The sequence below is a fragment of the Pelophylax lessonae genome (assembly GCF_965119305.1).
Source record: "Pelophylax lessonae genome assembly, chromosome: 9".
Taxonomy (NCBI): domain Eukaryota; kingdom Metazoa; phylum Chordata; class Amphibia; order Anura; family Ranidae; genus Pelophylax; species Pelophylax lessonae.
The window spans coordinates 172669931-172696958 of record NC_138776.1 but is presented as its reverse complement, the minus strand read 5'-3'; the positions used below and the strand labels follow the sequence as shown (position 1 = coordinate 172696958).

At 42.0% G+C, this 27028-nt stretch overlaps 1 protein-coding gene and 1 pseudogene across 3 annotated transcripts in view; both read right to left on the bottom strand.

Moving 5' to 3' along the window:
* The window catches only part of OPN4 (opsin 4), a 139522-nt gene that overhangs the window by 38018 nt on the left and 74476 nt on the right, over positions 1–27028 (bottom strand). For both annotated transcript variants that reach the window (XM_082267625.1, XM_082267626.1), the window contains exons 4-5: positions 21224–21427; positions 1635–1806 (exon numbers count right to left, since the gene is read on the bottom strand). In XM_082267625.1, the coding sequence (XP_082123751.1) occupies positions 1635–1806; positions 21224–21427 (376 nt within the window). The remainder of the gene's footprint in view (positions 1–1634; positions 1807–21223; positions 21428–27028) is intronic.
* Positions 12192–13248, bottom strand: LOC309563325 (annotated as a pseudogene). The gene is made up of 2 exons: positions 13093–13248; positions 12192–12704 (listed from the first exon to the last, which is right to left on the bottom strand). The product of its transcript is annotated as an uncharacterized misc_RNA (transcript).

The following is a 27028-nucleotide window of genomic DNA, read 5'->3' as shown; positions in this document are numbered from 1 at the left end:
TGTCTAATCTGTAATTTGATGCCTTTTGGAGATTTTTCCATCTTTCCTTGGCTTCTTTATGCACATTAATACAAATTTTTACCCGGGGTGCCCAAACTTTCGTTCCCCACTGTACACTAGTAGAATTCTGTTTGAAAGTGTTCACTTTAGTAGCGTTCGTTTAATTTCCTAATTCATAATACATTTTGATTTTATCATTCTTAGGACTTTTTTACACTGATAAAAGCAATAGCAAGCAAGGATCGGGTTTTGTCACTTCCCCTTGTATCTTCCCCTTCTTGGTTTAGAGTTGGTAGAAATCTTCGGGATAGTCCTCCCAACATTTGGAAGGCTGGGACAGGACTGTAGGGATCTTGAAGTGGTTTGGGACCAATGTGCTCTCAAAATATATAAAGGAGACCTCTGCCCCTGTAGGCAATACCACTCTTCATGTATATCCATTTTTTGAGGGCACAATACACTTATTTGAAATGCATTTTATTACAAGAGATACACCTTCTCTGAAAAATGCATGAAAAAAATGCATCTTGCAAAAGGCTGCCCATGGTAATCATGTACACGCTGCTTTTTCAATCTATTTTTTGGTCTCAGAAATGCAGTGCAGATATAAGGAGCATGTGTCAGGCAACCTTTTTGCCACCTACACGCACGCTCACATCAGAACTCCTAGTCTGCACTTTCCTATCCCATTTCCAGGAATCTTTTGCTATTCCCCCATTTCCCTAATTTCATAGCGGGCCGCATCAGCATTATAGTTGCCCACACGGGGCCGGTTTTTATCTGTTGGACTTGATGTCCAGAGCACCCCACTCTCCCTTACATCAGATGTCAAGAGCCCCCCCACTATCAGAAGTCAAGAGTGCCCCACCCTCCCTTACATCAAAGTGCATTCCCCTTACCTTGTGCTGCTGCTGGGAAGAAGCTGGGGGTAGCGTTGCAAAGCAGAAATTGCAGGGTCTGCTGGGAGACCAGAGGAGAGCTGGAGTTTGCTAAATACTAACACCAGAGGAGGCAGAGATGAGGGGGTGCTGCAGCTGCACAGAGAGGCACAGAATCTGTACAAGGAGTTCTGCCCTCCTCTCTGTTCTCAACTGCTGAGATGGGGGGGGGGGGGGGAGGCAGAGAGGAGCCTTTTCCCAGCTGCACAGAGAAGCACAGGATCTGGCCAAAGAGTTCTGTCCTCCTCTCTGCTGCCGACTGCTGTGACCAGGTGATCATTTTTTTCTAAAGATGAAAAAAGTTGTTGTTAATGGTCATAGACACTATGCTGGTGCTGGATGCAACTACCAAGAACAAAGTGTCTAAGAAGGATTCAGAAGTCAAAATGTCTAAGTGTATTAACACCTGCTTTAGAGATTGATATGTGTGAGCTATGTGCTTTACGTTAGTTACACACAGCTGCACATGTACTGAGGCATAGGAGGCTGGAAACATTTCAACCTTGGTTTGAGTATTAAACATATATCTTCTAGTTCACAGAACACAGCGGGTTCACAGATAGCTTAAGTATTTCAGAAGACAGGAGGATCGAGCAGTGAGGAGTTCACATTTCATTGGTTTTTACGCTGCTAATAATTCTTTAGCTCTTTATAATGGTCTTGTTTTACCCACTATACATGTGTTAAGTCAATCACCTGTTAGTGTTCCTGATGGCCTTAAAAATAAAGATGTAGCAATAGATAATAACAAAAAGAGGGATGAAGAAGACAAAGCAGAAGAGGAGCATGGTGTAGGCTCTAACAGAGGGTGTGAAGGTCATATAGTCCCATGTGCAAGATGTCAGGAGGCCTTCAGGCACATAAGCACCTAGAAAAGAGAAAAGTAACATTACAGACAGTCCCCAAGTTGCATACATCTAACTTACAGACGACTTACAAATGGAGGGAGATAACAGGAAGTGAGAGGCAATCTACCCTTTAGAAGGGAAATACACTCCTGTAAGAGTTATCATGGGAAAAAGGTGTCTCCACTGAAAATTTATCACCAATCCTTGTTTCCATGACAACTCAAAATTTCCAAAATACAATTGTCAAAGGGACAGCAAGTGAACAGGTGAACAGGTGCACAGACAGCTAACCAAACGTTACATGGGTGGTAATCCGTCCCTATGCTGTTCAAAAATACATAAAAACATTTTTTTGGGCTGGAGTTACACCTAAAAAATGTACCTGTTCCAACTTACATACAAATTCAACTTCAGAACAAACCTACAGAACCTATCTTGTTTGTAACCTGGGGACTGCCTGTATATAGAAAGTTTTCTGTTGTTGCTGTGAAATGTATAGAACACTTAAACTTTCCATACACTAGTACATTTTGAATGACAATTACACTAACATTCATATGAAGATTCTCAGCATGCCTTGCATGACTTGACACATGTTCTTTAAAAGTACTTCCAAATTTTGATTACTTTTAACTCTTGATTTTGGAATGAATAAACGTATACAAACAAAAACGGCGTATGCTGTGTGAAATTAGTTTGAGAGAAAATTTCCATGCTGCTCCTTCAATTTTTTCTCTTCACTACAGTTGAAAATGAATGTTGATTTGACCCCACTAATGGGATGAAAATCAAACAAACGTTCCTAAAACAAAAGGTTTCCAACAAAATTCTACTAGAGTATGGGCAGCTTTATACTGTGTAATTGACTATACAGTGCATTGCGAAAGTATTCAGCCCCCTTGAACTTTTCAACCTTTTGCCACATTTCAGGCTTCAAACATAAAGATATAAAACTGTATTTTTTTTTTAAGAATCAACAACAAGTGGGACACAATCATGAAGTGGAACGAAATTTATTGGATATTTCAAACTTTGTTAACAAATAAAAAACTTTAAACGACACTTTTTATGGATATCTTTAAGAAATGGCTTTCTTCTTGCCAATCTTCCATAAAGGCCAGATTTGTGCAGTATACGACTGATTGTTGTCCTATGGACAGAGTCTCCCACCTCAGCTGTAGATCTCTGCAGTTCATCCAGAGTGATCATGGGCCTCTTGGCTGCATCTCTGATCAGTCTTCTCCTTGTATGAGCTGAAAGTTTAGAGACGGCCTGGTCTTCGTAGTTTTGCAGTGGTCTGATACTCCTTCAATTTCAATATTATCGCTTGCACAGTGCTCCTTGGCATGTTTAAAGCTTGGGAAATCTTTTTGTATCCAAGTCCGGCTTTAAACTTCTCCACAACAGTATCTCGGACCTGCCTGGTGTGTTCCTTGTTCTTCATGATGCTCTTTGCGCTTTAAACAGACCTCTGAGACTATCACAGTGCAGGTGCATTTATACGGAGACTTGATTACACACAGGTGGATTCTATTTATCATCATTAGTCATTTAGGTCAACATTGGATCATTCAGAGATCCTCACTGAACTTCTGGAGAGAGTTTGCTGCACTGAAAGTAAAGGGGCTGAATAATTTTGCACGCCCAATTTTTCAGTTTTTTATTTGTTAAAAAAGTTTGAAATATCCAATAAATTTCGTTCCACTTCATAATTGTGTCCCACTTGTTGTTGATTCTTCAAAAAAAATTACAGTTTTATATCTTTATGTTTGAAGCCTGAAATGTGGCAAAAGGTCAAAAAGTTCAAGGGGGCCGAATACTTTCGCAAAGCACTGTATAAAGAGCAGGCTTACAACTAAAGTTGGGACAATTTTGATACACATTAGAAAACTAAAACTCTTTTGAAGTACAATACATGTAAAAACTAACAAGGAACTCCTCTAATTTGCTTCCTTTTCTTGGGATAAATATACCACTGAAACCATTTTATATGTTGGATAAATGTAAAAACAAAATTCCTGTTGATCAATGTTACTAGATAGTCTGTTAAGACCCCCCCCCCCCCCCCCCCTCCGTTTATGAAGATGATTATATGGGTGGAAATTTTGTAGTTCTATGAACACTAGGGTGACAATTACACTTCTTTTGATAGAATAAAGTGAGTGAGACTTGTTATTCTAGGACACCGTGTGGTTGATTTACTAAAACTGGAGAGTGCAAAATCTGGTGCAGCTCTGCATGGTATTCAAGCAATTAGCTTCTATTTTCAGCTTGTTTAATCAAGCTTTGAAAAAAAAAATGAAAGCTGGTTGGCTTCTATGCAGAGTTGCATCAGATTTTGCATTCTCCAGTTTTAGTAAATCAACCCCCAAGTGTGTTATCGGCAGGGTCATATTATTTTTATTAAATTATTATAGTTATTCAGATGTTCAAATAAACATAAGTACCATTTAATTTAAGTGTGTCACCTTCCCCCTCAATGGTTCCAAACTAATGTAAGCATATTTTGTTTTTCAATTAGAGACATTCAATTTATCACGTCTGTTGACTTAAGAGAGACATTTGTTTGTATGGTAGGAGTTTTGGGCAAAGTAATGCTTTTCTTAGGTCATTTGGCCACCCATGATGTGCTGTCTAGCTGCATAGCACCAATATAGTTATAGTTTGCTAACTCCAAAGTTCCAACTCCATGCCACTGTCTCTGTTCTTGGCTTCTGTGTACAAGTGATCGTCGTCAGCACTCGGTGATGCCCACTTTGTGCTCCTTTTCTGCATATAATTCTTCTTTTACACACCATTTGCACTTTTATATACCATTCACGCTGCAAACTTGTTTTCGTTTTCAGGTAAATTGTGGCACTGAAAACGAAAAGCCAAAAATAACTGGATCTGATTAGTATATCACTTTTGATAAATATTAAATGTTTGCTTTTACATGTCCCTCTGGAGTTGTACTGTACAAACGCCCATTTTAATGCAGAAAATAGAATTGTTCTAGGTGTATTCATTTCTTTTAATAGTAAAGGTTATTTACCTGTTTATACATGTTATTTTGTAGTCACATGACCGCACAGCCTCATTCACACCCCTTCTTTTTCGATTGTGTTTCTTATGTTGTTTCTTATCTTTTTGTGTTTCTTATGCAGGCAGGTATGTTCTATCATTTGTACTGCAGGATGTCCTCTGATTGGCTGACTGACTGACACATTGGGGTTGATTTACTAAGGGCAAATAGACTGTGCACTCTGCAAAGTGCAGTTACACTCTGTTTAATAAATGAGGTAAAGATTCACTTTGCAGAAAATATCCAATCACATGCAACGAACATGTAGCACCCTCCTATGTAGGTGCTAGGAAAAGCATATGTATGGCCCTGTCTGCTTATCAAGGGGGCCTCATCATCCAGTTAGGCTGTCATGTGTTCTCTCGGGTGTGGTCTGTTGAGTCTGGGGAGTCTCCCTACTGCATCCAATGGGGGCTCGTGTTGGACAGTGGAGGAAACCTGGCCAATAGCACACTAGGGCTTATAGCTGTCTTAGTGGGCTAGGTTTGCAGCGCTGAACCCTGGAATGGGCTATAAGTCTGAGGGGAGCATGTGACAGGTTGTCTTTGGCGGGAAGCAGAGTCCCAGGAGGAGGGTGACGGCTGTCTCTCCTCCTGTCAGAGCAAGTGAGGGTGTCCTGGGCGGTCGGGCTGAAGGACTGGAGGTTGAGCTGGGCTGCAGAAAAGGATCCAGAGTGCTGTGGACCGAGTGGAGCTGCTGGGCAGAAGTGTCCAGGAAAAACAGTGCTTTGAGTACTCAAAACTGCCCAGGGGTCTGCCTGAGAGAGGGGACCACTCCAGAAGGTCAAAGGGATCCGGGAGCCAGCTAACCAGTAGAGAAGGCTTAGAAAGGGGGGGGCAGTGTCTAAGCCTTGAAGATAAGAGAGAGAAAGTGGGCACCGGTGTGGGCTCTAAATTGTCCAGCAGTGCAGCAGTATACAGAAGTAGCTACCTCAGCAAGAGTGCTTAAGGGAGCTCAAAAGAGGACTTTTATAGTCAGAAAGCAGTTTCAAGTCAATTCAGTGTTAACCAGCATTTAGCCAGCGTTTAACCAGCATCAAGTCAGCGTTGATAGGCATCCAGCCAGCGTCAAGTCAGCGTTGATAGGCATCCAGCCAGCGTCAAGTCAGCGCCAGACAGCATTTTTCAAGTGTCTCTGCCAAGTTGTGCATAGTTGTGCCAAAGGAGTATCCCACTCATCCCTTCTCCCATCCAAATTACAAAATAAATATAAAAACCCAAAGTTACTGGACTGGTCATTGTCTCTGTGCTCACACTTGGAGAAACATGCTTAAATGTGCTGTTGTTGCTAGCAGTAACCCAGGGGGACTCATATCCAGCAAAACAGCTGGGAATTGTGCTACATACATGATTGGATGATGGAACTCATGATGGAACTCTGGAGCAACTGGTCTTGCAGAGTGCAACTGCACTTTGCAAAGTGCACAATCTATTTACCTTTAGTAAATCAACCCCACTGACTGCAAGGTAGAAGGCATGTACCATGTTTGATTTGGGAAACTGCATGCTTAAAATGTCAATAATGGAAATGGAACTTTATTACATTTCCCCTATGAAAAGGCATTAGGACTGCTCCTGAAAGCACTGTAAATTAGCGAAGAGGAGGGGCTGGACTGGTGGGATTCTGCTTCCATAAAGGTAGCACTCCACCTCCATTTACAGTGAAAATGCTTAACTAGAGTAAGATGTTGCAAATGGAGGATGCAAAACTGACTACAGTGTTGGCACAGTACCCTGTAACTCTTAGCAGAGTTCCCTGGAACAGGAACTGACCACACCAGCATGGGTTTGCTTCCATGCTTGCCATAGTCAGTATAAATAAAAGCAAGGGGAACTGGCAAGATCCCCATGTATTCATCTGCAGAATACAAAATAAAAATGTTACAGGCTGTATTTACTAAAAAGTATATTCTTAAAGTGGTTCTAACGCTAAAACATTTTTTACCTTAATGCATTCTTTGCATTATTCAATCCAGCACTGTGCCCTGCTGCATACCGTCTCTCCTTCTGCCTTACACTCACAGGGACTGAGACAGCAATGGGAGCCATTGGCTCCTACTGCTGCCAATCAAAGGCTGTGAGGAGGGAGCTGGTACAGGGCTGAGCCAGACTGTGTGTGTGTCTATGAACACATACAGCCCAGCTCAGAATTGAGACTGCACGTCTGCCCCCATAACAAGCAGTTTGGAGAACAGGAGTAGCAGAGACTTCATTATTTTAGTTAAAATACATTTTGACTTTAGAATCTCTTTAATTTCCATTACATTTCATGAGATAATTTACAAGTTTTATGCACTTTATTGTTTCACAATAAGAGGGAAGGTAACAAATTGTGCAAGCTTCACTTTATTAAAAAAAGTATGAATGTGTTTATGAAGACTGGGAGCAAAATAGTTAGGATACAGCAGGGCTCAAAATCTCAAGTCCTGAGCCCCTAGCCAAGCCTTAAGAGTTATTTGCCACCAGTTTCCCCACCCAACCCTTACCCTGCCCCACCCCTAAGTCCACTCCTAAACACGCCCTTGTAAATTATCTCATGAAATGACACTGTTAAATGTTTTTTACAGAATTAAGTTACAAAAATAAAGATTAACAACAACTTTAACAATATTAACATAAAGCATATCAGTATCCATCAATGCAGCCTCATCAGTGCCCATCAGTGCAGTCTATGAGTGCCCATCAGTGCAGCCCCATCAGTGCCTATAAGTGCAGCATATCATTGCTGCCTTATCAGTGCAGCCTCATCAGTGCCAATTAGTGGTGCTTATCAGTGCCCATCAGTGCAGCATATCAGTGCTGCCTTATCAGTGCAGTCTCATTAGTGCATATCAGTGCAGTTTATTAGTACCCATCTTTGTCGCCGAATTGGTGGTCATCTGTGCAGCCTATTAGTGCCCATCAGTACAGCAAATCAGTGCTGCCTTATCAGTGCAGCTTATCAGTTCCGCCTCATCAGTGGCCATAAGTGCCGCCTCATCAGTGGCCATCGGTGCAGCCTATCAGTTCCAGTCAGTGCAGCCTTATCAGTACCGATCAATGCAGCCTATCATTGCCCATCCGTGCAGGCTATCAGTGCAGGATCATCAGTGTTTATCAATGGCCATCAATCAATGCAGCCTATCAGTGCCCATCAGTGTACCCTATCAGTGCCCATCAGTGTAGCCTATCAGTACCCATGAGTGGAGCCTTAGCAGTGCCATTCAGTTCAGCCTATTAGTGCCTAGGAGTGCAGCCCTATCAATGTCCATCAATGCAGCAGAGAGGAACCCAGAGGATCTGGCATCCAGATCACACAGAACTGGGATCTCCCGCTGTGACACAGCTCCTATGTGAATAGCCGGCCACTGTCAAACAAAGTCCCGCCTCCTGGACTGGCACTGGACCAGTGTGCTGTCTATCGAGATGGGACTTTGACAGCAGCCAGCTATTCATATACAAGCTTTGTCTCAGCAGGAGATCCCTGCTCTGTGTGATCTGGCTGCCAGATCCTCCTGACATTTTCCTGGCTGATAGTTTCTGGTAGAAGCGATGCAGCCTTTTTTATAGGACATCAGAGGGGCTCGGCGGCCAGGGAGCCCCCCTCTGCCGCTCTGATGGCCACACTGCTTCTGCCAGAAGTGATCAGACAGAAAACTGTCGGCCCAGTCTGCCCCTGCTCCACACTTGCCCTTCACTAACTTCCACTCACCAAATGCGAGCAGGCAAGTGAAAATTTTGAGGGCTGACATACAGTATATCATTTAATAATTAGGTGTGGAATTTTAAGCTTTATGAGATTTCCATTGAGGCTCCTTTTTATTATTTCGAAACCACTACCTGGCAATTTAAAGTTATAGTAATCCCTATTTAATGCAGCTTCTTTATCCTTGTTTTTTTATTTATTTATTTTTTTATGTAATCTTCATTTAAAGAACGTTTTTCATACAAAAGAAAAGTAAAGAGACTCACAACGCACATCAAATAAGAACAAAAACAATAATAGTAATTACATAAAGTTTCAGCCTTCAACCTCAGAAACAAGGCAACACCATTCACAATGTAATGTCGAAGTGCAATCATGGGTTCTCCAAGTACCGTAACTGTAACAGCAGACTAGGCTACCCTAAAGTGCAAAAACTTGTACTATAATAACAAGAGAGGCCTGTCTGCTGGAAGAGAGCCTACACAAGCAAATGGGTCATCATCCAGCACGGGGCACATCAGCAGCATTAAGATATAGGAAACCAAAACTATAGGAAATGTCAACAGAAAAAACATGGTAACCTATTACATAAACAGGAGGACACTTATGTAGCGTATACCAGGACTGTAATCGCCCACACCAACCTGTACCTCTGAAGAAAGAGGGGAATATTAACTCACAGGCAAAAAGAGGAAAGAAAAAAAGGGGAGAAGGAAAAAATACTGAAATAAGAATCGGGCAATGGCTTTATAAATTAAGTAGGTACTTTCAACGAGGGCTCTGCTAACTCCAACAAAGCAATGTCCAAGCTAGATGGGACCTGATCTCGCCACGCCACCCTGATACTAGAGAATCCCATTTGTCTGCCCATACATGTTTCCACCCACTCCTTTGCTTCTAATGCGCTTCTTTATTTTTTTCATCCTTGCCTGTGTTTCAGTTTAAGCTGGTGCCATGACGGTTGCCCAGGTTTCCTGTTTCAGGGTGGCTTCTTGCTCTTGCAGTATCCAATGGAGCCACCCTTGCATGCAGAGACTAGAGTTGCATCTCCCTATACTGATTACATCAGTAGAAGACTACAACCCTATAGCTTAGGATGGCAAGGCACTCCCCCGCTCCTTCCTTCTCCTCCTCCTCCTTTCTTCAAGCTAAGAGACTGGCTGGAGACTGCACTGTCCTCTATTAACTCTTTCCTGTGAAGACTGGAGGTTCACGGAAGCAGCATAGAGAGCAGAATCCAGCAGCATTGAAAGTTTTAAACTGCAAGTGCTTGATAACCAATACCGGCAGTTTATTATTGTGCTTAACCACTTAAGCCCCGGAAGATTTTACCCCCTTCCTGACCAGGACCTATTTTGCGATTTGGCACTGCGTGAGTTTAACAGACAATTGCGCGGTCGTGCGACGCTGTACCTAAACGAATTTGATGTCCTTTTTTTCCCACAAACAGAGCTTTCTTTTGGTGGTATTTGATCACCTGTGCGATTTTTTGATCATGCGCTATAAACAAAAAAAGAGCGTCAATTTTGCAAAAATAACAATATTTTTCACATTTTTTATATGAAATTCCCCAATTTGTTGTATGCTACATATTTTTGGGGAAAAAAAATTGCAAAAAGCGTATTTTGATTGGTTTGCACAAAAGTTATTGCGTTTACTAACTAAGGGAAAGATTTTTGTCATTTTTGTTGTTTTTTTTTAACGCGTAATGGCGGCGATCTGCGATTTTTTTTGCGGGACTGCGACATTGGGGAGGACATATCGGACCCTTGACTGACATTTTTGACACTTTTGGGGTTACCAGTGACATTCCTACATTAATCTGTGCTATACATATGCACTGTTACTGTAAAATGACACTGGCAGTGAAGGGGTTAACTTTTTTTTGAGAGGGAGGGGTTGTGTGTGTCCCTAGGGGCGTGTTTCTAACTGTGATTGGCTGTGGCTTGAGGTGTAGGAACAGTGATCAACGGTCCTACATAGTAGAACCGTATGATCACTATTCTTACATAGGGGAGAATGACAGGCGGCTTGTTTACATCAGCCGCTCTAACGGACGATCGCAAGTGCCCGGCGGACATCGGGTCCCCCGGGCACACGCGCGGGGGGGGGTCCGTGACCGAGCGGGAGCGTAAGCGCCTCCGGCGGCGCGCGCTCGTTCCCCAGAGTCTCACAGGCTAGTGATGTACCCATACGTCACTTTGCCTGTTAGTGGCTGACCGCCGCAGTATATGTACTTGCGGCGGTCGGCAAGTGGTTAATGTGTTAAGCAAAGAATACTTATGGTTTATTAATACTTTAGGTAAAGGGTTAGCCCTTGCAGAACGCTGCATATGCTTATGAATGATGATCACCAAATGACCTTTTGTACCTTTTGCACAGTAACTCATAATGACCATCAAGTGATTCAAGCATGATCTCGAAAGTCTTCTATTTGACAATACAAAGAATGGGAATATGTAAAAATAGATTGCATTTACTGGGAAGTTTTTTACTATGGTTTTTCTTTTTTCAAGGCATTTGCTTTCATTTATTGTTGCTCTGCTTTAGTTTATTAGCCAGTTGCTTTGTTAAAAGATTTAGTGCTTTCTTATTTTCTATTTTCCTAAGAGCCAATGTATACATTTGATCTGGAAAGCTGTGGGTGAAATATTATCTGCAAGTTTCCAGTTTATATCCAGCACAGTTTAATTTAAGTCCCCTTTCACTAGACCCAATGCACAATGTAACATGCTGTATTGTGTAAATAATGGCATTGGCCATTGAAAGCTGATGTTCCCTATGCAAAAGAACAAAAAACCTCATTCAAGCTTGTTTTTCTGGCATTATTTAAAAGTTTATTCATACTTGTCCAGTCTTGGGCATGTTATTTAAAAAAAGTAATTCGTTATCGTTACTAGTTACTTCTCACAAAAAGTAACTAAGTTAGTAACTGAGTTACTACAGTAAAAAAAGTAAAACTATTACGTTACTTTAAAAAAATAATGAAATATGTCAAATAACTTGGATGCCCCCAATATTAAATATGTTAATTAATTAAATGGACACTAAATAGAAGCAATTATTATTATAAGCAACTGGACAGCAAACAATTTTCAAAATAAATTATGCTTCTTAGAACTGTACCAAAAATAATTAAATAAAAAAAAAATAATGAATACACTCTTTGTTGTGCAAAATAAAAATATAAAACCGTCACACAACTGGTGGACATACTGTAGCCTACTTCAAGTATTTTTTAATACTGAACAATGTAACAAAAATTAACAAGAATAATAAAAATATACACTCTTTGTAGTGCAAAAAAAATAAAATATGAAACTGATATATGTAAACAGGTAATGAAATTTTTCATTACCTGTTTACATATATTAGTTACATATTTTTAATTTGCACTGCAAAGAATATTTATATTATTTTTATTATTATTGTTTAATGAAAAAATTAAAAACACTGTTGTCCCCTATGCCTTCAAATCACTGTCATTATTTGCCAGATAAATCAAACTTTAGCTCCTAAACATTCATTCATTCATTCATCATCAATCAATCGATACACTCCTTCCTAACACACATCCACCCATGCATGCATTTATTCATACATCCATTCATCCACCAATAGCATCCCTCCATTCTCCGCATCCATCCAAGCTATCCACTAAGTATTAAACCAGTGGTTGTATTTTAAAACCAGAAGCTTCTCAAACTTCTGGTCAGAGAGCCTCTTCCTCTTTGGAGTGATGACAAATTTCCCAAGACTAAAGAGTCTCTCTACTGGGGCACTGGACGGAGTGGCTGCATTATATCAGAGTGAAATTTTCTTTATCAGTGCAAATCCATTTAGAGAGTGTATCTCCTGTGCTCATGATTTAAAATAATCTGCGACTTGACTTTCAGTGGTAGAAGAGGTCTTATCCTCTTTCTCAAAGGAAAAGGACTCATCCTCTATGGCAGAGTCTCTGCTAAGGCGGCGTATTGATGTGCTGGTAGTGGTACCTGCTTGCTGGTCTTGGTCTAGGACAAGTTTCCAGCACTCCGCCAGCAGACTTGCCTTGGCCTTGTCCTTCCTGACCTGTGTCCGAAGCCAACGCGGTTTGAAATTGGGCAGGGTCACAGCTGCCAAGACAGTATCCTCGCTTTCCATCACCTCTGCAAATCTTGTTTTGATTGCCAGAAATTATAAGAATGCAAAGAACATATTTTATTTTAGCTCAGGTACTTATATAGTGCCGTCAGTTTAAGTGCATCCAAAGGTTGTCTTTGGGAAATAGATTTATGAGTGCTGCCAGCATTGCTGCCGAGGTTGAAGGGGTGGGGGCGTCAGCCTGTCAGTGCTCAGACCATACGCCACACACTGCATCAAATTGGACTGCATGGCTGTTGTCCCAGAAGGAAGCCTCTTATAACATTCATACATACACATACTAAGGCCACTTTAGACAGGAGCGAACTAACCTACCACTACCAGCATGTCTTTGGAGTGTGGGGGGAAATCAATAAAATAAGATGCAATTCTTGGGCAAATGGTTAAAGATATTTAAATAAATTAAAGTTCTTACCGTCACAACTGCCTCTGGAAGATCAACTAGGATTTGCAGGCCACTCTTCAGTTCCAATGTCTTGAAAATCAATGTCTCTAGTGTGGGTAGGAGTGTACCATGGAAACAGTTGTCTTCTCCCTGAAGAATGTCTAAGGCTACTGTAAGTGGCCTCATGACAGTACAGTACTCCCTGATGAATAAACATGAACAAGATGTTGTTCAGCTCACCCCTAGGAATCTCACTGATTGGAGCCAGGGCATCATAAAATTAATTCCATCTTGTACTGCAAGGGACTATCAGCTTCTTTGCAATGATGTAATCCACGGTCTCTGCAGCCACCATTGAATGACTAGCCATGTTCCATAAGCCTGTACATTTTGCGGTAGCGCTTCTGTATATCACTTTTGTTTGTGGTTTTGACAGTAATCACTTGTCAACATCAGTACATGAAACGAGGTTTAAAATAAGAGCAGCACACCTCTGATGTGGCGGCAAAGTGATCACAATTTCACCACCACCATCATCTTCACCACCATTTTGCAATACATCATTAATGTCCGTAAAAGTCACCACCTCCTCCTCATCATCCTCAGTGTCCTCCTCTTCGATTGGCTGCTGGTATCTTTTAAAGGCCTTGATGAAATTGTTGCCATTATCCGTGACAGTTGATGTAATTTTATGGGATATGCCATAGGATTAGTGAATGTTGTCAAGCTCAATTGCAATAATGTCATGAGCAAGACTACCCTTGAATCTTCTGCATGCTAGTGCTGCTTTCCCTCGCTTCATGCTGTTTGGATTTATCCAATGCGCGGTTACGCCAAGATAGCTTTTATTATGTGCCGTCCAAATATCGGCTGTTGTGGAAATATATTCTACATGTTCAAAGGTCTTTTTCGAGGTCTTAATTCATTCTGGCATACTCGGTATCAATGTACTTTGAAAAAGTATTTTTGCATGGCAGGCCTACCCCCTGTCTCAAAGTTATTTTCGCAATGATTGCCCGGAAAGAATCCGACTCAACTGTCGACAACGGCAGCATCTCCTCAACTATAAATCTGGAAATTATTTTGTTTAATTCTGTCTGCGTTATAAGAGTTTGCGGTGGAGAAAAAAATCAAGTTTTAGTTGCTTTTAAGTCGTGGCTCCATCTCCTTCTTTGATAGTGGAGCTCACATTATCAGCTGTGTTCTTGGCCACTAGCTTTGTGGCGGCATGAAACGATGTGAGGTGCTTCATTAAATTTGAATTACTTGCCACTCTTATTTCCCGTGCATAAGTTGCACATTACATAAACATTCTTGCCTTTCACCTCAACGAGAGAAAAGTAGTGCTTATACTACCAGTTTGTGAAAGCTACCTTTGAACTCGTTGGATTTGCCGTCACTCTGACTCCTGGTCATCGTCAGTGTGTGTGCGACTGTGTCTATGCATGTGTGTGTGAACTGAACAGCAGTAACACAAAAAAATCTCTCAAAGGACTTGTAATAATAATAATAATAATAATAATAATAATAATAATAATGGTTCAATGAAGGTGCTAGAGATGATGAGGCTTCCATAAGAGCATTTGTAATAATTTAAGACCATATAGCCATGCCCTTGATATCATATGCAATGTCTACTGTACTGACCATGAGATTGAATGATGATTGAAGCACCTGCTCTGCTGTAGGTTAATATGGCCTGGTTATGGTGGATGGCCAAAATTGAGGCTGTCTCATTTGCTGAGAGGTACCTGCGTAGTACCTGAGTGGTATTTGCTGAGTGGTACCTGAGTGGTATTTGCTGAGTGGTACCTCAGTGGTATTTGCTGAGTGGTACCTGCATGGTATTTGCTGAGTGGTACCTGCGTGGTTCCTGAGTGGTATTTGCTGAGTGGTACTGGAGTGGTACCTGCATAGTACCTGGTTGGTATTTGCTGAGTGGTACCTGCAGTCAGGAGTCGCAGTCAGAACCGAGGAGCGGACAGCGGCAGGCCTAGAGCCTGGAAATTACTTCAGCTGATCATCATAGAGAAGTGTTAGTTTTCTACTGCTAGTACTACTCTCTAGTGGTAGATTTGAAGTCTACAAATCTGCATAATTGTAATTACAGTAACGCCGCATTGGTAATTGAAAAAGTAATTCATTTGATTACTCGTTACCTAAAAAAAGTAACACCGTTTACTTATAACAATGTTTTTCCCATCACTGCTTGTAACAAAATGTATGAACCATAAAACTGAAAAGTGTGCCTGACTTCTGAGCCTAGAATACTATTACCTTTAAATAATTGTTAAGAACTTCTCAGATTTTCATTCTTGAATAAATGTCACAAAACCTTTTAGAGTCAGGTTAATTATGTTGTTTGGATCTAGACACGAGTGAGTTTGGCAGTGTGGGCAGTGGGACAGGTTAAGTGATAATTGCCTTATTTGCAGAATAGCTGCATTTAAAGTGATTTAAAGGCAAACTTTTTATTTTTTTAAATGTAGCACCCTACAGGTAGGTACTAGGTAAAAGCATAGTGGGCCTTGGCTGCCTTACACCAGGGCCATGGCTCCCCACTGGCTCCATGAGAGGATCCTCGTTGGGAAGTGGAGGAAACCCAACCAGGGACACACTCAGGCTTGTATCTACCCCAGAAGACAGATTCTGATACAGAGGATTCTGGGAGTGGGTATAAGTTAGGAGGGCACGCATGACGCAGCATATTTGGCGGGAAGCAGAGTGCCGGGAGGGAGAGAATGGCTGTCTTTCCTCCTGTCAGAAGGATCAGGTGTCTTGGGTGGTGGCCTGGGAATCCAGAGAGTGCTGAGTTGAGCTGCGGAGGGGATCCAGTTTGCCGAGGACCAGTGGAGGAAGAGGGGTTCAGTTCCAGGAAAGCCTGCCAAGGTCGTGAGTACTGTGAACTGCCCCTGGGGGTTTGCCTAGTGTAGAGGGCACCACTCCAGTGAAGGTCCCAGGGATCCAGGAGTCAGCTATATGTGAAGGGGGTGCCAAATCAGAGGACCCTGAAGTGTTAGAGGGGGTACCTAGTCAGTGGACCCTGAAGTTGAAAGGGGGCACCAGTGGTTGGGCCCTGAAGAGTTAGTGTGCAGTGTACAGAGTTAAGAGTTGCAGCAGCACAAGCAGTGACAAGGAGCTACCTCAGCCAGTGAAGGTCTGGAGGGAGCTGTTCAGTGACTTTTGAGCTAATTCAAGTGTCAGGAGTCAAGTGTTCTACAGTCCTGGATCTTCTGAGTTAACAAACAAGTTAAAGTCGAGGTTCCAGCACTATTCAGTAGTTCATAAGTCATTCATAAGTCAGTATCTCTAAGCGCCAGGAAGCGTTGGCCGGCATTCAGCTGGCGTCAAGACAGCGCCAACAGGCATTTTTCTGTAGTGTCCCAGTGAAACCTAGTTGAGCCAGAGGAGTGTCCCACTCATTCCCTTTTCCCATCCCCTAAATACAATAAACAAAACAAACCAAAGATGCCGGAATGGTCATTGTCTCAATTCTCACACCCTGGGTTCACAACTTAAATGTGTTGGAAGTGTCACTGGTAACAATGGCAGACCCACCTCAGGCCCCAGGCCTGGAAATATTGCTACATAAAAATAAAAAACGTGTTATACTTACCTGCTCTGTGCAATGGTTTTGACCAGAGCAGTCTTCTGGAGTTCTCCGCCAGTGCTCCTAGCCCCTCCCCCCTGGCAAGTTCCCCCATAGCAAGCCGCTTGCAATGAGGGCACTGTGCATGCTCACTCTCCAGTCGGCTCTATGTGCTCTCGCCCTCCGGCTTCCTCCTCAATGGCTGTGATTCACAGCAGCTTGAGCCAATAGCTACCGCTGCTGTCTCTGAGCCAATGAAGGGAGAGAGCTGAGAGAGCCTATGCTCTCATGCACATTGCTTGATCAAGATCAGGCTCAGGCAAGTATTTAGGGGGGGGGGCTGAAGGGGAGCTGTATGCAGAAGCTTTTTTACCTTAATACATACAATGAATTAAGTTGAAAAACCTTCTGCCTTTAGAAGCATCATTTTTTTTTTAATAATAGGGTCATTTAATGGATATAAACAACATTCTGTAAGGCCTCATTTACATCAGCGGTTGTCCCACAACTGCCACTTCTTTAACTTCAAGGGCAGCAGATGGGTGTGTACACGCGCCGTGGCTGCAATGCTTCACATTTCACTGCAGCAAAACAATTTCCCAGATGTCACATTCGGCATGCAGTACTGCTCACTGAATGTGACCAACTCAAGTCAATTAGGCCCCCTGCAACCACCCTTCTAATGTGAGGTTCAAGGGTTTACCATAGGTAGTGATGAGATGATACAACGCCCACCACCGTCAAATGCTCTCTGAAGAGCGATCCGGGGGCGGTGCGGTAGTTGCGGTAGTTATGGTGTTCTGCAACATAGGTCTATTGGGAAGGTACATTGGGTTGCCATTCAGAATCATATTATGTGTATTATTCTGCAGCAGTGGCATTCATTCTATGTTGACATGTGTTACTAAAATGCAACAGTGTGAATTTGGCCTAAGAATTGTCCAAAGCTCTCCATGTATAGCTAATGTATTATCTCAACATCTGTTAGGTAAGATCATTCTAGTAACTAATTTACTTTGTTAGTTGTGGTTAACTACACTTCCTCCCATTTAATATAATAACAGAAATATAGAAGAGCAAGTTTTTTTTAAAAATGTGAAATTTGAATACATTTTTTAAGACAAACTGTAAAACTACAGCACCATTACAAAAAGTAGAGGAATCTTATTAATCACAATGTGCAACAACTCAATTTTTTTATTCAGCTACACATGTGATTACACTGCCTAGGGTCAGAGCTCATGTCTGACTTGCATCGCACTCTGAATGGCTTGGAAGGGAGAGCATGTAACAGTGACATTACGTGACACGTGGGTAGTGCTGTTGAGGACAGCCATCATGTTACCTAGTAGGTAAGTCATGTATAGTAATACACTGCTTACTTACTTAATAGGGAGCGTGCGCACTGTGGTGGCAACACTACAGAGGCTCTATGAGACTGCAGATCGTTGCCATAAGAAAGAAAAAAGCCCTAGGAATGGCAGGATTACCAGTAATTTCTATTATTGGAGGTTGAATGTAATTATTCAAAATAGCCAAACCCAGAGCACATTCTAAATTACAGTATCTCACAAAAGTGAGTACACCCTTCACATTTTTGTAAATATTTTTATTATATCTTTTCATGTGACAACACTAAAGAAATGACTGCTACAATGTAAAGTAGTGATTGTACAGCTTGTATAACAGTGTAAATTTGCTTTCCCCTCAAAATAACTCAACACACAGCCATTAATGTTTAAACCGCTGGAAACAAAAGTGAGTACATCCCTAAGTGTAAATGTCCAAATTGGGCCAAATTAGGGACTTTCCCTCCCCGTTGTCATGTGACTTGTTAGTGTTACAAGGTCTCAGGTGTGAATGGGGAGCAGGTCTGTTAAATTTGGTGTTATCGCTGTCACTCATACTGGTCACTGGAAGTTTAACATGGCACCTCATGGCAAAGAACTCTCTGAGGATCTGAAAAAACAAATTGTTGCTCTACATAAGGATGGCCTAGGCTAAAAGCAGATTACCAAGACCCTGAAACTGAGCTGGAGCAAGTCCATACACTGGTTTAACAGGACAGGTTCCACTCAGAACAGGCCTCACCATGGTCGACCAAAGAAGTTGAGTGCACATGCTCAGCGTCCTATCCAGAAGTTGTCTTTGGGAAATGGACGTATGAGTGCTGCCAGCATTGCTGCAGAGGTTGAAGGGGTGGGGGGGGGTGGGGGGGGTCAGCCTGTCATTGCTCAGACCATACGCCGCACACTGCATCAAATTGGTCTGCATGGCTGTCGTCCCAGAAGGAAGTCTCTTCTAAAGATGATGCACAAGAAATCCCGCAAACAGTTCACTGAAGACAAGCAGGCTAAGGAAATGGATTACTGGAACCATGTCCTGTGGTCTGATGAGACCAAGATAAACTTATATGGTTCAGATGGTGTCAAGCGTGTGTGGCGGCAACCAGGTGAGGAGTACAAAGACAAGTGTGTCTTGCCTACAGTCAAGCATGGTGGTGGCAGTGTCAAGGTCTGGGGTTGCATGAGTGCTGCTGGCACTGGGGAGCTACAGTTCATTGAGGGAACCATGAATGCCAAGATGTACTGTGACATACTGAAGCAGAGCATGATCCCCTCCGTTCAGAGTCTGGGCCACAGGGCAGTATTCCAACATGATAACGACCCCAAACACATCTTCAAGATGACCACTGCCTTGCTAAAGAAGCTGAGGGTAAAGGTAATGGACTGGCCAAGCATGTCTCCAGACCTAAACCCTATTGAGCATCTGTGGTGCATCTTCAAATGGAAGGTGGAGTAGCGCAAGATCTCTAACATCCACCAGCTCTGTAATGTTGTCATGTAGGAGTGAAAGAGGACTTCAGTGGCAACCTGTGAAGCTCTGGTGAACTCGATGCCCAAGAGGGTTAAGGCAGTGATAGAAAATAATGGTGGCCACACAAAATATTGACACTTTGGACATTTTAACTTAGGAGTATACTCACTTTTGTTGCCAGCGGTTTAGACATTAATGGTTGTGTGTTGAGTTATTTTAAAGGGACAGCAAATTTACACTGTTATACAAGCTGTACACTCACTACTTTACATTGTAGCAAAATGTCATTTCCTCAGTGTTGTCACATGAAAAGCTATCATAAAATATTTACAAAAATGTGAAGGGTGTACTCTCTTTTGTGAGATACTGTATGTATTTTGAATTATATTGTAACACTAATTCCAACTCTCTACATTAACATGTAACCTAATAAAAGCAGATAACAGTTGCACAGGCAAGCTTTTTTTTTTTATTGGGGTCTGGTTCTTTTTAGGGCTTTCTATACAATTTCTTGGGGTCTGGTTCTTTTTTGGCTGCCAAAACAATTTCTTGGGGTATGGTTCTTTTTTAGGGCTGCCTTTACAATTTCTTGGGGTCTGGTTTCTTTTAGGGCTGCCTATTCAATTTGTTTGGGTTTGGTTCCTTTTATGGCTGCCTATACAATTTCTTGGGGTCTGGTTCCTTTTAGGGCTGTCTTTACAAGTTCTTGGTGTCTGGTTCTTTTTAGGGCTGTCTATACAATTTCTTGGGGTCTGGTTCCCTTTATTGCTACCTATACAATTTCTTGAGGAATGGTTTCTTTTAGGGCTGCCTATTCATATTCTTGGATCTGGTTCCTTTTATGACTGCTTTATACAATGTTTTGGGGTCTGGTTTCTTTTAGGGTTGCCTATTCAATTTTTTGGGATCTGGTTCCTTTTATGGCTGCGTATACAATTTCTTGGGGTCTGGTTTCTTTTAGGGCTGCCTATTCAATTTTTGGGGTCTCGTTCCTTTTATGGCTGCCTATACAATTTTTTGGGGTCTGGTTTCTTTTAGGGCTGCCTTTAAATTTCTTGGGATTTGGTTCCTTTTATGGATGCCTATACATTTTCTGGAGGTCTGGTTTCTTTTAGGGCTGCCTATACATTTTCTTGAGGTCTGGTTTCTTTAAGGGCTGCCAATGCATTTTATTGGGATCTGGTTCCTTTTATGGCTGCATATACAATTTCTAGAGGTCTGATTTCTTTTAGGGCTGCCTATTCAGTTTATTGGGATCTGGTTACTTTTATGGCTGCTTATACAATGTATTGGTGCCTGGTTCCCTTTAGGGCTGCCTGTTCAATGTCTTGGGGTCTGGTTCCTTTTATGGCTGTCTATACAATTTATTGGGGTCTGGTTCCTTTTAGGGCTGCCTATACAATTATTCTGACATCGATTCAGCTTGCATAACAAAGGAGAAGACAAGATACATTTATTTCTAGAGGATGTAAAATGCTTCCTGGGGAATTAATTGTCTCTCTAGGCTGTGTAATTTTTTTTTATGTTTTGACATGTTCTTGATTTAATCCACTTTTCTGCAAAGTAGAATTTAAAAAAATAACAGCTAAATTTATAAAAGATTGGTATTTTTAAGATGTTTAGTTCTTTACATTTCTGAAAATAAATTACAAGCCAATAATCTTTCTTATATGACAAGCAAGTCATGGTTGATTCTAAGAAAGCACTGTGATTCCTAATTCATATTATCTGTTCAAAGCAGTCATCCAAACTTACTCCAACCAAAGAAGGGAGGAAGGCTCCAGGCCAAAGAATACAGCCAAACACCTAAAAGGATTAACACTGCCCTCTTCTTGGACAACACTCCCATGGAGGCAAGCGGTCGAGTGATTACGAAATACCTATCCGCAGCAATCACCATCAGTGTAATCATTGATGTGATCCCAAACAGGGCACCACAGAAAGCATATAACTCACATCCTAGAATAAGAAAAAAAAAATTATTTTTTTCTCAGTGAGAATTCACGATTAGATCACATCACATGTGGCACATTGACAAGCGTTCTGCAGTTTATTATAAAAGCTATCTAGTGAATCATACAACATAGTCCCAATCATAGTTAAGATTTACATTCATCAGGAGTTACAATTATACAAACAGTGAGGACAAGCCACAAATATATCATGTTTCAGCTATTTGAAGATCATTTCAAATTGGTTGCTATCTTTTAATAAACCAGTGCTGTTTGCATTGTTCTATGAAAGAGAACCAGTCATTCAATGGGCATTATAAAATCAGAATCTCTATTTTTAAAGCCCAACTCTAGACAAAACTTTTCTTTCAGTTTTCATTTGGTTAACTAATTAGCATAGGAGCACCTGTCATCCTGGCGTATAAATACTGTACTAAAGTCAATTTCTTCTTGGCATGGCTATCACCATAGTGGCCATTGTCTGGTCAAAAGTATCAATGTATGGGAATGTCAGTAATAACAATAAAAAAAGAGGGGAACATTTGATGAGTATGTTATATTACCTACATGAGATGTCTTTCTAAATCCAACAATAAATTTAGGGAAATGCTTATTGTTAGTATGATGGCTGCCATTTTTCTTTTTCTTTTGAAAATGCAAATTACCTGACTGTTATGCTGATCCATTGTCTTTAGTACATTTTGAGATGCTGACCAGGAAGGAACAAGTATGGAGATCAGATGGTTTAACCTTTACTCCAATCCACTCTGCTGCATACTTCCAGATCAGTGACTCAAGGTATTGAAGTTGGAGACAGCTAGGTAACTAGCATTTTTATAAGGCAGTCAGTAATGGTAGCCTACATGTGTCCCACAGTACAGGGTTCCTCTAATACTTGGATTCTCCAAGAACAACTGAAAGTTCTAGGACTGAAAAAAATCCTTGTTACAGTAGAACATACAGATTCCAGGACCTTGGTCACCTATAGGTCTGACTTTAAAATTGAAGGTGATGTGCCACTTCAAACCTCAAATCATCCAAATTTTCTACAAGTTGTTTGTATACACATTTGAGGCACTATATTAACACAGCGGGCCTTGGGCATCAGGGGATTATTCCTGATTACCAATGTCTTATGCCTAGTACAAACAATTAGAAAATCAGACGAAAAATAACGCTTTCGAAGCGAACGTCCGATAATCTGATCATTAGTACACAGCTTTCAAGACCTGATCATGACAGTTCATCTGAAATTATCCAAAGGGAAAAACACAATTTTTTCTCATATGATACCAGAACATACGATTTTCGTTTAATCCATACAGTATTTATCCTAAAAAAATCGGAAGAGAAAGACCACACATGCTTGGAAACAAAATAATGCATTACAATACAATACAACACTTTACAGAATTTTTGCAACTTTAGTAACCTCTTCATTCGATATGAGACTAGCATGCAATAAAAAAAAAAAAAACGGACAATCATTCATCCGCTATTCTCATCATGTGTAGGCTTGTTAGTCCTTTCAGTGTCCTGTGTCTGGCCTTTTATGCTGACTTGCCTGTTTTATACACATCAGAGGTGTTGGTGATCTGTAGGTTGAATCCTGAAAGGGGCTACATTTTTGAGGTTCCTAGATTATCACTAAATTAGTTGAGTTGATAGCGTTTTATTGAATCAGTTTTATTTTTACAAAACCATTGCAAAGCTGCGGTCTCAAAACACTAAATAAAACCTTAAATTTAAATGATAAATTCTGTGTGTACAAGGGCTGACAAATTATGTGGTGTGGACATGTTGGGAAGAGTGGAAATACTCCCATAGGTGCCAGGAGTACATCCTGCTTCCTGTAAATGAGGTGTGTGCCTGATATTTGGTATGAATTTGAAAACTTTGTATGTTATTTCTAAGGGTCCAACACCTCCTTATTATTAATATTATTTTACAAGATTTATATAGCGCCAACAGTTTGTGCAGCGCTCGAAAATATAAAGGGAGACAGTACAATTTCAATAAATTTCAATACAGAAGGAATAGGAGGGCCCTTCTCATGGAGCTTACAATCTAAAGGGAGGGGAAGGTGGCAAAAAAGGTAAAAGCTGTGGCGGATGATCTGATGGCAGGGGCCCAAGTAAAGTTTTTAGGTGGAGGAGGGGTAGATTTCCCTGAATAAATGAGTTTTCAAGGATCACCTAAAAGCGGACAGGGTAGAATCTAGCTGGACACACTGGGTAGGGAGTTCCAGAGGATGGGAGAGGTTTTGGAGAAGTCCTGCAGGCAATCATGGGAGGAGGTAACAGGAGAGCTAGAGAGCAAGATGTCTTGTGGAGAGGGATGTGGACAATTTGGTTGATATCTCAAGATGGGATTGGTGATGTAGTTTGTATTTATTACATTGGGCTTGCAGAAACCAGTGAAGGGATTGGCATAGAGGGGCAGCAGTCAGGGTTTGGTTAGTAAGGTATATAAGTCTAGCATCAGCAATGGCATAGAATGGAGGGGGAATAGCCTGTGTAAAGGCCAGTGAGGAGGGAGTTTCAGTAGTCAAGACAGGATATAACCAGGGATAAAATAAGTTGTTTTGTGGTGTTGTTAGTTAGGAAAGGGCGAATTCTGGAAATGTTGTGGAAGTTAACCCCTTCCTTACCGCGCCATGTCAAATGACGTCGGCACAAATCCTTTCTCGATCCGGGCGGACATCATATGACGGCGCCCGGATCTCTCCGCTACTGCGCGCCCCCGGGGGCGCGCAGCACGGCGATCGGGGGTGAGGCTCGTCCCTCGGACTGAGCCCAACCCCGATCAAGGTAAACAGCCAATTAAATTGGCTGTTTACCACGTGATCGGCTGTGTCAATCACAGCCGATCACATGAGCGGCTCCAGCGCGAGCCGCTCGTTCCTTCCTTAATGCGCGCCCCCGGGGGCGCGCAGCGCGGCGATCGGGGACGAGGCTCGTCCAACCGGATAGAGCCCATCCCCGATCTAGGTAAAGAGCCAATGAAATTGGCTCTTTACCACGTGACCGGCTGTGTCCAATCACAGCCGGTCACAAATGTCACCAGAGAACACGGTAACTAGCTGTCACCGTGTTCTCCTCCTCACACACTGATCCTGTGTGAGGAGGAGATTGTGGTAACAGCTAGTTACCAAGTACAGTGCACCCCAACCACACTGATTGCCCCCCCCCAATAAAAAGCACCTGTCACTAGCCCATCAAAGTACCTGAGTACCTGTCACCAGCCCATCAGGTACTCTGATGACAGGTACTCGGGTACTCTGGTGGTCTGATGACAGGTGCTCGGGTACTCTGATGACAGGTACTCGGGTACTCTGATGACAGGTACTCGGGTACTCTGATGACGGGTACTCGGGTACTCTGATGACAGGTACTCGGGTACTCTGATGACAGGTACTCGGGTACTCTGATGACAGGTACTCGGGTACTCGGGTACTCTGATGACGGGTACTCGGGTACTCTGATGACAGGTACTCGGGTACTCTGATGACGGGTACTCGGGTACTCTGATGACAGGTACTCGGGTACTCTGATGACAGGTACTCGGGTACTCTGATGACAGGTACTCTGGTACTTTGAGTACCCGTCACCGGAGTACCCGAGTACCCGTCATCGGAGTACCCGAGTACCTGTCACCTACCCATTAGAGTACCCGAGTACCTGTCACCTACCCATTAGAGTACCCGAGTACCTTCCACCTGCTCATCAGAGTACCTGACACCTAAAGTACCCGAGTACTTGCCACCTGCTCATCAGTACCCATCACTACTCATCAGTACTCATCAGTACCCATCAGTACCTATCACCTATCAGTATCAGTACTGATCATCCGTACCCATCAGTACAGTATCAGTATCACCTATCAGTATCGGTACTACTCATCAGTACCTATCACCTGCCTGTCACCTGCCCATAAGAGTACCCGAGTACCTGTCACCTGCCTATCGGAGTACTCGAGTACCTGCCACTTGCTCATCAGTACCAGAGTACCTGTCACCTGCCCAGCAAAGTACCCGAGTACCTGTCACCCTTCATACAGCCACCATGTCTAAGTCCAAAAAGGTTTATATACGTCCTCCGTTTAAACCTAAATACCGGTGTTATGGCAGCAGATAGCTGCCATAACCCTGGTATTTTTTTAAACGGTGGACGGTTGGCTTTCCGATAAGGGTGGTCCCAGCGGCGGATTCGCCGCGGGATCACCCTTCCGGGGTGGCGGAAGAGGTGCCCCCCCCCCTCCCGTCGCATTCTGGTCCTTTTCCCTGCTTACCGGACCCGCCGGCAGCGGGAAAAACGATCCGGTCCCGGATCCTCACAGACAGGATGTCGAGTGAGGGCAAGCTTGCCCTCACTCGACTCTATGGTCTTGGAGGACCGGAGCTATGGCAAACGTCGTTGCCTAGCAACCAGTTTAAAGGTCCCTTTTTTTTTCATTTTATTTAATTTTTTTTTTATTTTTTTTTTTTATTATTTCTATATTTTAGTGTACTTGTGAGATCTGAGGACTTTTTGACCCCAGATCTCACAAAAAAGAGGTCCTGTCATGCCTTTTTCTATTACAAGTAATGTTTAAATTTTTTGTAATAGAAATAAAAATGATCAATTTTTTTTTAAAAAAAACAGTGTAAAAATAAAAAATAATAAATAAAATAAATAGTAAAAAAAAAAAAAAAATTAAAGCGCCCTGTCCCTGTGAGCTCGCGCGCAGAAGCGAATGCATACGGAAACCCCGCCCACATATGTAAACAGTGTTCAAACTACACATGTGAGGTATTGTCGCGATCGCTAGAGCAAGAGCAATAATTTGAGCCCTAGACCTCCTCTGTAACTCTAAGATAGCAACCTGTAGAAATTTTTAAAGTGTCGCCTATGGGGATTTTTAAGTACCAAAGTTTGTCACCATTCTGTGAGCGTGCGCAATTTTGAAGCATGACATAATGGGTATCTATTTACTCGGCGTAACATTATCTTTCACATTATGGAAAACAATTGGGCTAACTTTACTGGTTTCTTATTTTTTAATTCAAAAAAGTGAATTTTTTCCCAAAAAATTGCGTTTGGAAGACCGCTGCGCAAATACGGTGTGATAAAAAATATTGCAATAATCTCCATTTTATTCTCTAGGGTCTCTGCTAAAAAAAATATATAATGTTTTGGGGTTCTAAGTAGTTTTCTAGCAAAAACAACTGATTTTAGCTTGTAAACACCAAATGTCAAAAATAGGCCTAGGCAAGTGGCTAGGATGCATGATGATGCTCCTTGGATGTTGGGCCCCTCTATATGGCTAGGCTGTGAAAAAGTCTCACACATGTGGTATTGCCATACTCAGGAGGAGTGGCAGAATGTATTTTGGGGTGTCATTTTTGCTATGTACATGCTATGTGTTAGGAATATCCTATAAATTGACAACTTTGTGTAAAAAAAAAAAAGTTTTTATTTTTTTCCCACATTTTCCAAAAACTTGTGGAAAAAATTACATGTTCAAAGGACCCATAATGCCTCCTAGAATATACGTTGGAGTGTTTGCTTTCAAAAATGGGGTCATTTTGTGGACTTTTCCATTGTATTGGTGCTCTAGGGCCTTGAAA